Genomic DNA, 13,786 nt, shown 5'->3' on the forward strand with positions numbered 1-13,786 from the left:
TAAGCAAACGCCACCAGGTACGATTTTAATGCCATCAAAGACGTGAATTAACATTAAAATTAGGCTAGAAAAACTTAATTTAGGTTTATAATAATATATAATATATAATAGACATTTTCACTCGAATAAAAATGTTTGCTTAAAGTGTACATGCAAAGGGTGATACTTTTTTCGTCAATATGTTTATTTTGTGAACCTTGTGTTACTCTGAAAAAGCGGTGAGTTGAGTAACTATTACTGTAATATATTAATATTACTATTACAGTGTTCACATTTTTTGTACATCAGGTGTTTATTTTAGGTGCATATATGTGACACGGAGACCCTGCTATGGCCAATCTTCGAATATCAATTTTAGAATTTTGTGACTGGTTAACAAAGAAATGAAGTTAATGACCGTGTACGTGTGTACGGGTGGGTGACTGTGGATGGGTTTTAAATTATATCTCATGCATTTCAGGACTTCTAGAGTAACGACTTTGAATATATACTGTGAGTGAAGGTGTAAATCGTAATTATACCATATGGGAACTAAACTATATACATATACACGTCATCCTGTTCGGGTTATTACTACGGCTACGTACATAGTCTCGGTTGCCCAGCCTTACCGCTGATGGCTCACTTCATAGCCAAGCGAAATGCCAGCGGCGGAAAGTCTGGGTAACCCGAGACTATACTCCTAGCAAATGCTAGATAAAAACACGCCATGACCCATTTCTGCACAAAATACAAAATATATGTAGCACAGTTATTTTCATAATACTTTCTAAAATCCACTTTTTAATGTTTTTTTTTAAATTGTTGCATTTTCTCACATACCACACAGCATCTGCGCTGTAAATGACTTCGAAGTATAGGAGATTTTGGTTGACGAAGTTGTGCTTTTTAATTCAGAAATCCTACTTCGAAGGCAAAATATATTCCTTTAACATTTAAGTCGAAGGGTTCGCCGAGTTCAGATTAACTTTACTGACGTTAAAATGTCTATCAGTTCAAATGATAAATAACTCTAACAAAAATAAAGTTGTCAATTATTCTCCATGTAAGTAAAACTATGCACAGTTTTATCAATGACAACACTGACTTATTTTCGTGTGCTGCTATTTGTTGTGCATAACTTGATATAGTTTGAACACCATTTATTTAAGATATATTCACACTCTGACAATGATTTTAACAAATACCTATAGGAATACTGACACACACACACACACACACACACACACACACACACACACACACACACACACACACTGTCTGTTATCCAACGTCTATGCCCACATAACACTCTCTTGTAAATATATACGCCATGCGTACATTGTATGAACGCCCACAAATACAGAACGAAGAAGTTCTTTGTTCTCTGAAGAACTTACTAGGTAAATATTGTAAGCTTTACTGTTCCGATAGTCAACACTTCCGGGAATGCATGAACACTTTTCCAATAGTCTAAGACGTCGTTGTCGAACTATAGGTGAACAATTGTTACGGCGTTGGGTGTTTTGGTTCTCCAATCATGTGGAACGGTTTGCCGTGACTTTTACTATGGCTGATTTTAATCATTGGACATTAATTACAGTGATATACCGGTATTTCGTCGACAGACAACAAATACTTGACCAGGCATGCAATGATTCTTTACTTTAAGCAACCTTTCCAGTTAAACGCCGTACGGTTTCTACATGTTTGAACATGTTACAATGACAGTCTTCTCGGATAGTGAGATAGTACTCTCATTCTAGAAGAGAATTTTGAACTTCGTTGATATTACATATGATTATAGTCATGGGCCCCTAGCTATCTCTCGACACCTCTATTTCAGATAAACTAATGTAACATGGTGGTCACCTCAAATAATGCAATTGACAGGATAAATGGATGGATGAATGGACAGACAACACGTTCAGACAGACATACAGACAGACAGACAGACAGACAGACAGACAGACAGACAGACAGACAGACAGACAGACGTCTAGACAGACAGACAGACAGACAGACAGACAGACAGACAGACAGACAGACAGACAGACAGACAGACAGACAGACAGACAGACAGACAGACAGGCAGGCAGGCAGGTCAGCCGGCCGGCCGGCCGGCCTACATACATACATACATACATACATACATACATACATACATACATACATACATACATGCACATAACATACATACATACATACATACATACATACATACATACATACATACACATAAACCAATCTGGTGTGCTGGTGAGGGAAAACTTGATAAATAGGCCAGTCAACCCCTATGACGGGGAAGACTCATTTTTCGTGGCTAGATTAAGGGTAGAAGTACTTGCATCAGATATTGAAACACCACTGATTTTCGCAATCGTTCTCGTGACTAGTAATAACAACGCCCACCAAAATGTAGTGTATGGTGAACCAACAATAACTTGATCTACCTCCCACAAACTGCTGACTTAAGCATAATGGAGATTGCCGTGACCTCATCCTGAAGGCCGAATAGCCTAGCACTGGCAGCCAATTCAAGGAATGAATGAATGAATGGTTACTGGTGCATGCGCACTACAATAGCTACTGACAAAGAATGAGTCCTATGACCATATGTAATGGGTTGTCCCAGTATATATGTCACGTGTTTACACACAGCGTGGGCGATTGATTCACTTAATGGGAAAGTACGTATATTCACTGGGGGGTATTTTTAGCTGACTAAGATGAAAGTAAAACTTTCGGGCACACTTGCTTGAGACACCTTATACACTCTAGAACCATTCCGTATTGTGGAACACTTTCTCACATCCTTTCTACTCAACGTTAAGAAGGAGAACCATTCTACCTACGGTATCCTTGACTGCACACGGTAGGTCATAATGTTGAATATATGTGTTAGTACAGCCAAGTTCACTCTAGAAGGACTGTGGTACAGGCGATTTCATGTTAGTGTTGCCTTTACTGGCTATGCCTGAATACAACGATGCAGACACCAATAAGATACTACACAGTCTACTCTTAATCTTTAATAGCAAGATCGCAATTTCTTGTCATTTTGTCTAAATGAAGTAACAGACCAAGTGAACACTAACACGAAACAGACAGTATTTAGTTCTTGTGAATATTGGAGAAGTTGTATTGTGGCTCCTTTTAATTGAAGGACTGGTCGGTTTCTCCGCAGTCTGGGGGTGGGGGGGGGGTCGTGGATTCTTCCATCGGGCCGACAAAAAGTCACCGACCCCCTATCTGTAAAACCAAATTCTAAAACATGATGACCCCCCCCCCCATATAAGATATTCAAACAAGAGCTTGACACTAGGATATGTACACCTCATGTGGGAGGGGGTCCTAGGGGTCAAACCTTATAAGCCCTGAAGGTTTTTTACTCTTAAAGAGAATTTTAGGCTATCGAAAATGGGATATTTTTTTAATTCTATCACAGTCCAAAACACAATGACCCCCCCCCCATCTACAATTTTCAAAACAGCATGACCCCCCTATACTACTGCCAATTTCAAAAACAGGGTTACAACCCCCACCCCCGGCCGAAGAACTGACCGGTCCCTAATATCAAATATTGTCGTGCTATAAGACGTTCCACATTGTATAGATCTGGTTCCTTACCGGCCGGATGCATATAATATAATTGTATTTTCGTATTAAACCCCAGTCAGTGTCATTATAAGTAGTTTACATTCAAATATCAGTAAACCAGCACTCGTAGAGCCGAGTTATGAATTTTCAAATATATTTAAAGAGATGGGCACAAACAGATGGCAGATGCACTGTAATGACCTTGGTTTTAAGGGGGGGGGGGGGTTTCCATCCATTTAAAGACTGTTTGCCCATTGAAAAAAACAGTATGGTTTGATTAATGATGACTAAAATCTGTTCACACTTTCGATTCAGAGGGTTGATTTGTAAAACATGGAGGACAGGACATCTTTGGGTGAAAGTGATAAGATTGTGTCTGGCGAGTTGGAAGGCTATGCTACAATACAAATTAATGACAGTGAACCCATGCCACTGATATCACGACAGGTTAAAGCTGAGTAAGTATAATATACAAACTTTCTACATGTGTGACCATGACGCTGTTTCAATTGATGGTATTGTCAGAAATCAATGAACGATCGCCCAATCATCTTTTCCTCTAGTCTAGTTCCAGACAGGGACAGTATTAAGGATTAAAAACTTCACCACTTTCCCAGTTTAGTCAAGGCCCCGACGAAAGGTGTTAATCGTGGTTCTACCGCACAGCGAGCGAAGCTTGAACGGCCTATATGTCAGTAGTAATCCATCATAAATTGACAGGCTGTCGTCATCGTTCTCATGTTTCTAGGATCTAGGACTGATATGATATGTAAATGTTCAACCAGGACTCTACCTCCAGTCTGTAAACTGAAATCAGGTGGGGACGCGACGACGTCGTCATGTTTATTATGAACACGGTTGGGGGGAGCACATATATCTGTGCTCGAACAATGGCCTTGAATTGACTAGACTGGGAAAGAGATGAAGTTTTTAATACGCAATACTGTCCCTGTCTGGCGAACTAGACTACTATTCCTCCAACTTGCCATGCGTATGTATGTATGTATGTATGTATGTATGTATGTATGTATGTATGTATGTATGTATGTATGTATGTATGTATGGATGGATGGATGGATGGATGGATGTATGTATGTATGTATGTATGTATGTATGTATGTATGTATGTATGATGTATGTATGTATGTATGTATGTATGTATGTATGTATGTATGTATGCATATGTATGTATGTATGTATGTATGTATGTATGTATGTATGTATGCCTGCCTGCTTGTCTGTCTATCTGTGTGTCTGTGTGTCTGTGTGTCTGTCTGTCTGTCTGTGTGTGTGTGCGCCTGTGTGTCTGTGTATCACGCACGCACGCACGCACGCACGCACCCCCCCTTTCCACACACACGCGCACCTGCATGCGGGCTGTTGTTTTATTCATGTGTATTTTTTCATGCTGTTTATTTTCAGAGCTACGGTGAGTAAAGCATTCAGCGAGTTATTGGCTACAACTCTGGTTGTCATGTCTGTGGTTTTCGTCATAACCGTTGCACTCAACAAAGACAAAAATCTTGATCTGCCGTATGATGGTGTCGATTGGTATTATTTATTTCTCTACTCAACTTCTATACTTGCTATGGTAGTCATGAGACTAAAGATGATTGATAGATCTGCGAATATACCAAAAAAATCTGGCTCGTCATATGTCAAAGGTATGTATGTATGTATGTATGTATGTATGTATGTATGTATGTATGTATGTATGTATGTAAAAAATATAATGCTGCTAGGACTGTAGTACAAAGAAATGCATATGGAACTAATAAATCAGTCCGTATAAATAGCTGTTAAATCCGACGTTTAGAATAAATATTCTTTTTCAAAGGAAAAATCAGTGAGACACAGAAATGTTAGGTCAAAACCAGAACATTTCTAAATAATTTCTGTGTCTCACACCGATTTTTCCTTTGAAAAAGAATATTTATTCTAAACGTCGGATTTAACAGCTATTTATACGGACTGATTTATAAGTTCCATATGCATTTCTATGTATGTATGTATGTATGTATGTATGTATGTATGTATGTATGTATGTATGTATGTATGTGTGCACGTGTGCACGTATGCATGTATACATGTATGTATGTATGTATGTATGTATGTATGTATGTATGCACGATGCACGTATTAATTTACGTATGTACGCACGCCCCCCCCCCCACGTACACACGTCTTTAGGTTATTGTTTTCAATTTGAAAGGGGTACGTTACTCCAGGAAATAAAGGTATTTTCATAAACTTTGGGATCTTTTAGAATGTCATTTCAATATCAATATTTCACATCACATAAATTTCGCTCGTTTGCCAAGAAACGTCAAATTGAAACGCTATTTCACCTGATCCCTTGTTCATACAGTGGTGCACCGCGCCACAATGCATACGATTTATAACGTTGCGTTGCGTTGTGTTGTGTGTAATCGCCAGCTTCGGTGACATAATTTAAAAGAATAGTACTTTCATTTGTTCATATAGATTTTGATATTTTATGTTCTTACCGGGATTCACCTTCATAATCAGTGAAAATAAGACGCAACAACTTGAAGACCCGCCAAGGATTTCTTGCAGCGTTGCTCAATCTCTCTAACAATGAAATGAAGTGTTATCATACTAAACTACTGTTTATCGTTCCAGTCGGTGCGACATTGTTTGGTATATGTGTAATGATGTTATCAGGGTTTAAGTTCGCTGCAATAGTGGATAAAAGCTACGAAAATGCTGACTGGGTGAATGCAACAGAATCTGTCGTCATGATCATATTCATATTAGCACAAATGATATTCGTGTCTTCGTATTCTGACATCTGCATCAACAAGTGGACCACACTTGCCAGGTATGGTTTCATAAAGTTTCCAATTTTGATACTGACAATTCACTGCTACACGGAACTACTTCATAAAATAAGCACGCCACTGGAAATCCGTTTTATTATTTTTTGCAATATATTGGTTACTGGGAAGTTTGCCAAATATGACAATTTGCGACTCGCTCATCGACAACCGTTCGCTCGGTAATTTTATTTGGCTTTGTCGATGTCTTCACTGTACTATGTTTTACATTTTTACGAATAAAATAACATTTCACTGTCATGTCAGTTTGATATGACTGTGATTATGTGATTCAAATGATGTTTCCATGCCACTACATAGGATATATGATAAAACCTTTACGTCTCGGATATGGCTTATGTGGACTTCAGCAGTACTGCTTACGTGTTCACTTAAATTTGGGCCCTCCCGCCGTGCAACGTCGGTCATCGAAAACCAATATATCGGCCGTAAAGATTAATAACAGATAGATTACCCATTCATTTTCTTTCCGGAAGATATATTAAACAATTTTTTTCTTCATCTTTTGTCTCGACAGGGTTGGTGCTACAATCATCTGGGCTACCAATGTCAGTGGATGGGTTCGTGCTTATGTATATGAAATTACAGACGAATGGAAAACACAGGAAGAGGAGTTTGAAAGACTTCACCTTTGTAATAATGTAACAAAAGACCATAAAGAACACGAACAAGATCAATTTCACAATGGTTAGTTTTATTGGAATTATGATTTTGATAATTGTATACGCTAAGTGCTTTAAATTCTGTTCTTTCAGTTGCTGGTGAATTTTCATAAGTTATTTGATTTCGCTTTACAACATGACAACTTAAATTTGGGAAATATAGTGTTCATTTGAGTTTGATTGAATGGAAGAGAATTCAAGCCAATATATTATATTGCACTCTGAGGTTTTTGACTAACATCTCGACAAACTCATCTCAAACAGACTTTATCTAAGCCTTAGGCTAATAACAAGTTGTGTGGTTCCGATTACATTCAATTTTACAATAGGTGGGGTAGATAGATTTTTTATTTAATTTTATGATTATTTTGAAATTCATGCACGACTGTCTAGTTCAGGTTTTCAATTGTTTTCCATATGGCCCCTGTGTTGTTTATTTCTTCCTATCAGATGTACATCCATTTCAGATTGGAAGAACAGTTTTATACGATCTTTTTAGTTGATGTCAGTTTCCGCATCCACTATTTCTGGAGAGACTTTAACAAAACTTTCGCGATTTTATTTTATATTTTTCTAATATGTAAAAGCAAAAAGTGGAGGATCGGCAGTGAAAAACTAGTTGGGATTGGGTACCGGAACCAAACACTTTTTTCTAGGCCTTATATATAGCCATGTAGTCTATGTAATCGGGTATTTGCAAACCCACCTCTTGAGTATTTTCAATGGTGCCTTATGGGAAATATGATGATAAACATAAATCAATCACTTTTATAAAGAAAATAATTATGTCCTATTGCTTTTAACCACAAGCAATTTAGTCTTACAGATAACTACAAATACTCCCACATTTCCTTTGTGTCTGCGCATGCTCGCTTTAGATGTCGACAAGTTTCCTATATTCATGATATTGTTACCTTTATAAATTATTATAATCATATTGCATAGAAATGTGGGATTGCATTATAGTTGGCCACAGGCGTTACACAGAACAGTAAGCTAAGGCCAAGTAAAAAATATTGTGTGTTTCAGATCGTAGTTTAAGCCTCCTATTCTAAACATTTTTTTTGAATGTTTAAAAACAAAAAAGATAAGACATTCTTTGTCTTCTTGACCTTCATACACGTCTGTTTTCTTTCCCCACCAAGTATGTACATATTCAATCAAGCAATATCACAGCAGGGCTATTCTGACCGACATTGATTGTTTTTGGGTCGAGGCAATGTTTTTCACAATTAAAAAGATAAATGAAAATAAAATAAAATCCCGACCTACCTACCATAGTTTCTGTGGCTGCATGTTTTCGGAAACACACAGTTATTTTTTTTTTTCGCCTAGCTTACAAATACAGTACATTTGTTTAGCCTGTAACCTATAACCTGGTTTATTAATGTAAAGATGTTTTATCTCCAGGGACGCTGCAAAATTTGACACCAAACACCAACCCATCGTCAATGGACAATTTCATGGACATCTACAGAACATCTGGAGAGTTCCTCGTGCCATCAGCAATGGAATACGATATTATCATGGCGGGAATTATGTATTTCTTTTATACTAATATTGGAACCAGTAGAAGCATCGAGCACAATTATCAGAAATTGGTGAAAAATCGCACTTTTGAATACAGCGTGGGTGGATTCGCGCTTGGAGTTGTAACTTTAGTGGCGTCTGTTGGTATCGCAATCGGGTATGCAATTAAAGCTCCTAACAACTGGAAGGACAATAGTGGTTATGAAGCCGAATCATTGTATTATGGGTTTCTCACCGTATTGTACACTATGTGTAATATCGCCAGTCTGTTCTCACTAATCAAAATCTACAGAAGTGATTGGCTCCCGGATGACTCGGCGAAAGCCGAAAAGCGATTGGAAACCAGTCTATTAGTGATTTCGTCAGTAGGCAAGATTGTACACCCCTTGTTTGTAATCATGTCAGCGCTTTCGTACATCCATTGCTCAAAGCACAACGCTCAGATACTCATCATCAAGGAAATTTGTGGAATCATAGGCGTCTATTTACAAGTTTTCTTCATATACGACACTTTGCATCGCTCTCCACCTCGGAACAAGTCAAATGCCATGATAGTTCGTCAGTTCGTAATGTTCTTAATTTTTGCAAATTTGACCATGTGGTGGATGTGCTTCTACGAGATCAAGTTCTTGTCAGTCCATCCGATTCAATACTGTTTCTATGGTGTTAGGACCTGGTCGCTCATCTTACATTTGACTACTCCTTTGGAAATATATTTTAGATTCCATTCTGCAATATTACTATTAGGGATATGGGAGAGCTTCTGAGTATGGTGACATCATGCACGGCTCTTGCATGTACATAGTCTATAGTTCCTATACAGTATCGTTACCATTATATGTCCACTCACTAGAAACCACAGCTGCCATCCAGACTAGCATGTACGATATGTTATCCATTTTGAGTGTAATGTAACAAAGGCCACATGCTAGGCTTGTAAATAAACCAATATTGAAATAGTATACTTTACACTTTAATATGAATGCTATAAACGAGTGTAGCACATAGAGAAAGTGCTTTACTTCAGTTTTACTCGTTGTACTGAAAGCAGTGTACTACATACATGTACCTGCTGTGGCAAACCATTTGACTATTTTCCATGTACGAGTTTCTGATCATGGTCATGATTTTCCTGAGCTGCTAAAGCTATTAGAGGGTTGACATTTAAATAATCAGAAATGGGGTTAAACTTAGAAGAGATGCCAGCTATAATTATATTGTTTACGTACCGATAATCCCACGCCTGCATGCCATTGAGTAATTATAAACTAGTTAAAGTGGCCATATGGATGAGAATTTGGTATTTATTTTGGATTTTTATTTGATAGAACAGCTTCACTATGTTTTTCTACTTGAAAAAATAATGTGAAAGAACATATACCAAGTCCATGTTCACAACTCAATAAACTGCAAAACATTAAACAATGTGTAAAATGTTTGTTATTGTACATACAATAACAAACTTTTTACACTTTTTGCATCTTTTTGCAATGTATTGAGTTATGAATATGGACTTGGTATATGTTCTTTCACATTATTTTTTCAAGTAGAAAAACATAGTGAAGCTGTTCTATCAAATAAAAATCCAAAATAAATACCAAATTCTCATCCATATGGCCACTTTAAAGTGACCATAATGATGAGAAATGAATATCGATTTTGTGTGTTTTTTTTAAAAATTAATAACAAAACTTTACTGTGTATAGATAGTTGTCTTTGAGTTTAAAATGATATTTCATTTACCCATGCATATTTGTTTGTTTGTAACGTTTGTTTGTTTGTTTGTTTGTAACGCGGTTTCTGGGCTCCCTGTGCAGCAACGGGACACTACATTGTACATTCATTTGCCAATGGTTAATTGGATTACAACGGACATAAACTGTATTTTGTACCATGTTTAAAACGGGCGAGTTCTCGTCTTGCGTACGTACAATTGTATAATTCCACCCGGACTGTTTGAAAGCCATTTGAACTCCACATGTCGTGTCTATGAATATTGGCTGCTACATGAACTATAATTTGTTAGATAATGCCTGTCATCACCATAGTTACGTATAAGCTTTGTTTCTTTATGTTGTATAAATCTGACGAGTGTTATCTGTGACTTATTGCAAGTTCTGTTTCATTGCATATAATAATATTTTTGGTTAAATACAATATTATCAAAATTGATATGTTGTTCTAGTCGTCTCCTTTATGTGGTACTCCATTCTATCCCTTATAGTTATGTGTGTCACTCGACCACCTTGTGATAATCTCCAATGAATATGACAGATTATAGTAACATAAATGTGGACTTACAGCAAGTATAACGAAGGCAACGCTTGGCTTGGACTGATAATGAGTAACACATTGACATAAACTAATCCCCAGTAAAATGGGGGCACTATAAACCAAAAACTAACTAGGGGGTGGGGGTGGGGCTATACCCCTCTTAGATCACTATCTACTAGGACGTACAATCTCTAATTCACCATTCACCAGTATCTCCAGATATCAATTCACGATCACCAAATATTAATGTGATTCGCCATTCAGCAGTAAGGCTTAAATTGTGTAAATTCGCCAATATCAAATATACAGGTTTATCATAGTTTGACTAGCCTTAGAATCATCTTAACATTACGTAAAGTGTATAATGGTGGAGTTTTCTATCGGGCCGACAAAAAGTCACTGCCCCCCCCCCCCCCCCACACACACCTATAAAACCAAAAAGGAATGAGCCCCATCGCTTATTTCTAAAACATATTATGTTAACCCCCCACCCCATCACATTTACATGGCGGGTATTTCATCGTGACTCAGAGTGGACTGCTTGCCTATGTCTCGCAAATACTTAATACTAGAACATCACGTAATTAGTGACTGCATAGTGATGAAAGAAGTTTACATGCAGTAGAATGTATGAGGAAAAGGTTGGATGGGAATATGTACATCTCTCATGGGGGTTAATTCTAAAGGGGTCTCCGCCTAGAAACTCTGGATGTTGTGTGACTCTTCAAGCCGTCTATTCAGATATTTTCGGGCAATAATTTTCAAGCTTTACAAGACAGCATCATCATATAACTAGCAACTAAATCGGTTTGATTTTAAAAAAAGGAGAGTTTAATATCATCTTGAGGGTTAAAGGTAGGGGTAGATCTTGGGATGGGGATACGTCCACCTCTCATTGGCGATAGTTTCTTTACTTTAAGAGTCTGTTAAGGCAATTTTTAGATGTAAACAATAATTTCACAGCTGTAAAAGACAGTACCATCTCAAATTAGCTATTAATCTTTATACATGGGGTTAAAGTGTTAGGAAAATTTAAATAACATCATGGCAGTAAAAGGTACATGTGGTTGTTGATTGAATGAGTACCTCCCATTCATCGGGGGAGGGGGAGGGGTCCTAGGGGTCTCCTTCTAGCAGATCGAGTTTTTGTAGCTCTATATACAGCTATTATTTTAAGTTATTCATAGCCTTTTAAGGTTATAACTTCGCAAATCCAAAAAGCTAAAGTTCATTTAAGTTTCGCATGTCACATACAAGTTGTAATAAAGTCTATAACATTGGTATAGTGGCACTACTATAATTGCAGATAGTAAATTCACATATACCTACTGTGCTGACAGTTTTGTGTCTGGTGACTGACACATAACTGGCGCCCTCAACGATGACCAAGGACTGAGCTACAATACCACACGGCATGAAAGCATAATATAAATAATTGAATGACATGTAATCGTATATAAACTTTTATGCATTGAATGGTATATAATCATAAATATTTATGCCATTGACTGGCAGATAGGCATAATATAAATATTCATCTGTTGAATGGCATTTTTGTCATATTATGAACGTGTGCAGTTGAATGGTGGTGGTCATATATTTATGCATTGAATGGCATAGTCATAATATAATCAGATATGCAGTTGAATGGTGCAATCATATATTTATGCAGTGAATGGCAGTCATAAATATTTAATATAATCATGTATGCAGTTGAGTGGCACATAGTTGTAATATATTATTTATGCATTAATCTAAATAATCATGCTATTATCATGAATGCATAATTTTGAATGGCAGCTGGGCATTCAGTACCTGTCAATTGGACATTATATTGCAAATGCAGTTGGGAATTCTACCCATAGTCAAATACAATTCTTCACCAGATAGAACAATTTGGCAATCTTTGGGAGTGCAACAATGACAGAAAGCTGTTTCAGACTATGTCTTTTTAAATAATATTACTGTAAAAAAAGAAAATATACTGCAAATAGTTTTTTTTTTTTTACAAATTTATTTCAGAATTTAAGATAACAAATTCATAATACCCAATATGAATAGGAATTTGACAATTGAGAAAATGCACCACTTTTAACTTTACCAAACACAATAATCCCAAATCCACCTTGCATTGAAAATAATTCAATACTCTAAAATAATCAAAGCTTTGATATTAGAACCCCAAGTACCATTTCTTTGCATGATAGTTCATGTAAGCACAAGTCATATGGCAAAACACTCGAATGAGGTATGAGCTAAGTGTGTTGCTATGGTTACTAAGTACCAGGTCTCATTCCAATCACTTAAGTTGGTTGTCACTAGTTCCACAAGTGACTTGTGCCAACCTTATTCTTTTATTTCAGTCTTGTGTATATAGTCTGTGTGTTTTCCCGCCCACATGACTGTACAGATGGATCACATAAACAGCTGACTAAATTTCTTTTCCCCGAGAAGACAATGATTTTTTTTATGAAGCCAAGCATAATCGTAAAGTGCCCAGCTGTTAATCCTGCCCATCTCTGAATAGTTCAGATGAAAGATCATTGACACTCCATGCAGCTCAGTGTGTATAAGCTATGGAATAAATTACTATCAATTACCCACTGATACTGAAATACCATCGTATTCAGCCATATCAAGTTTTAATATATGGACCAAGAATACTGCATGTGACATTCTAACAATATTTTGAATAACTTGGATCGTTCTCTCTGACAAAATATATGATCTGAAGTGTTACACAAGAGTCGAGTTTGTTGCCACTGGAGTCTGTGAAAGACTCCACGGGATACTATGTTGTCGATATTAAGACTCAGGTGTTACTTTTTGCACTGTATAACCTAGAATGCAATCAATTTGTACCTTGCATGCTGTTAATGGCCG

The 13,786-nt window shown here is 37.1% G+C and overlaps 1 protein-coding gene across 1 annotated transcript; it reads left to right on the forward strand.

Annotated features, from left to right (window-relative positions):
• The first annotated feature begins 2,732 nt into the window (after positions 1–2,732).
• LOC144434678 (uncharacterized) lies at positions 2,733–6,876 on the forward strand. Its single transcript, XM_078123189.1, has 5 exons — positions 2,733–2,854; positions 3,895–4,037; positions 5,002–5,243; positions 6,223–6,421; positions 6,738–6,876. The coding sequence occupies exons 2-5, from the start codon at positions 3,913–3,915 to the stop codon at positions 6,874–6,876; spliced, it is 705 nt and encodes a 234-aa protein (XP_077979315.1). The 5' UTR covers positions 2,733–2,854; positions 3,895–3,912.
• The last annotated feature ends 6,910 nt before the right edge of the window (positions 6,877–13,786 follow it).

Source organism: Glandiceps talaboti, chromosome 1 (assembly GCF_964340395.1).
Source record: "Glandiceps talaboti chromosome 1, keGlaTala1.1, whole genome shotgun sequence".
NCBI lineage: Eukaryota > Metazoa > Hemichordata > Enteropneusta > Spengelidae > Glandiceps > Glandiceps talaboti.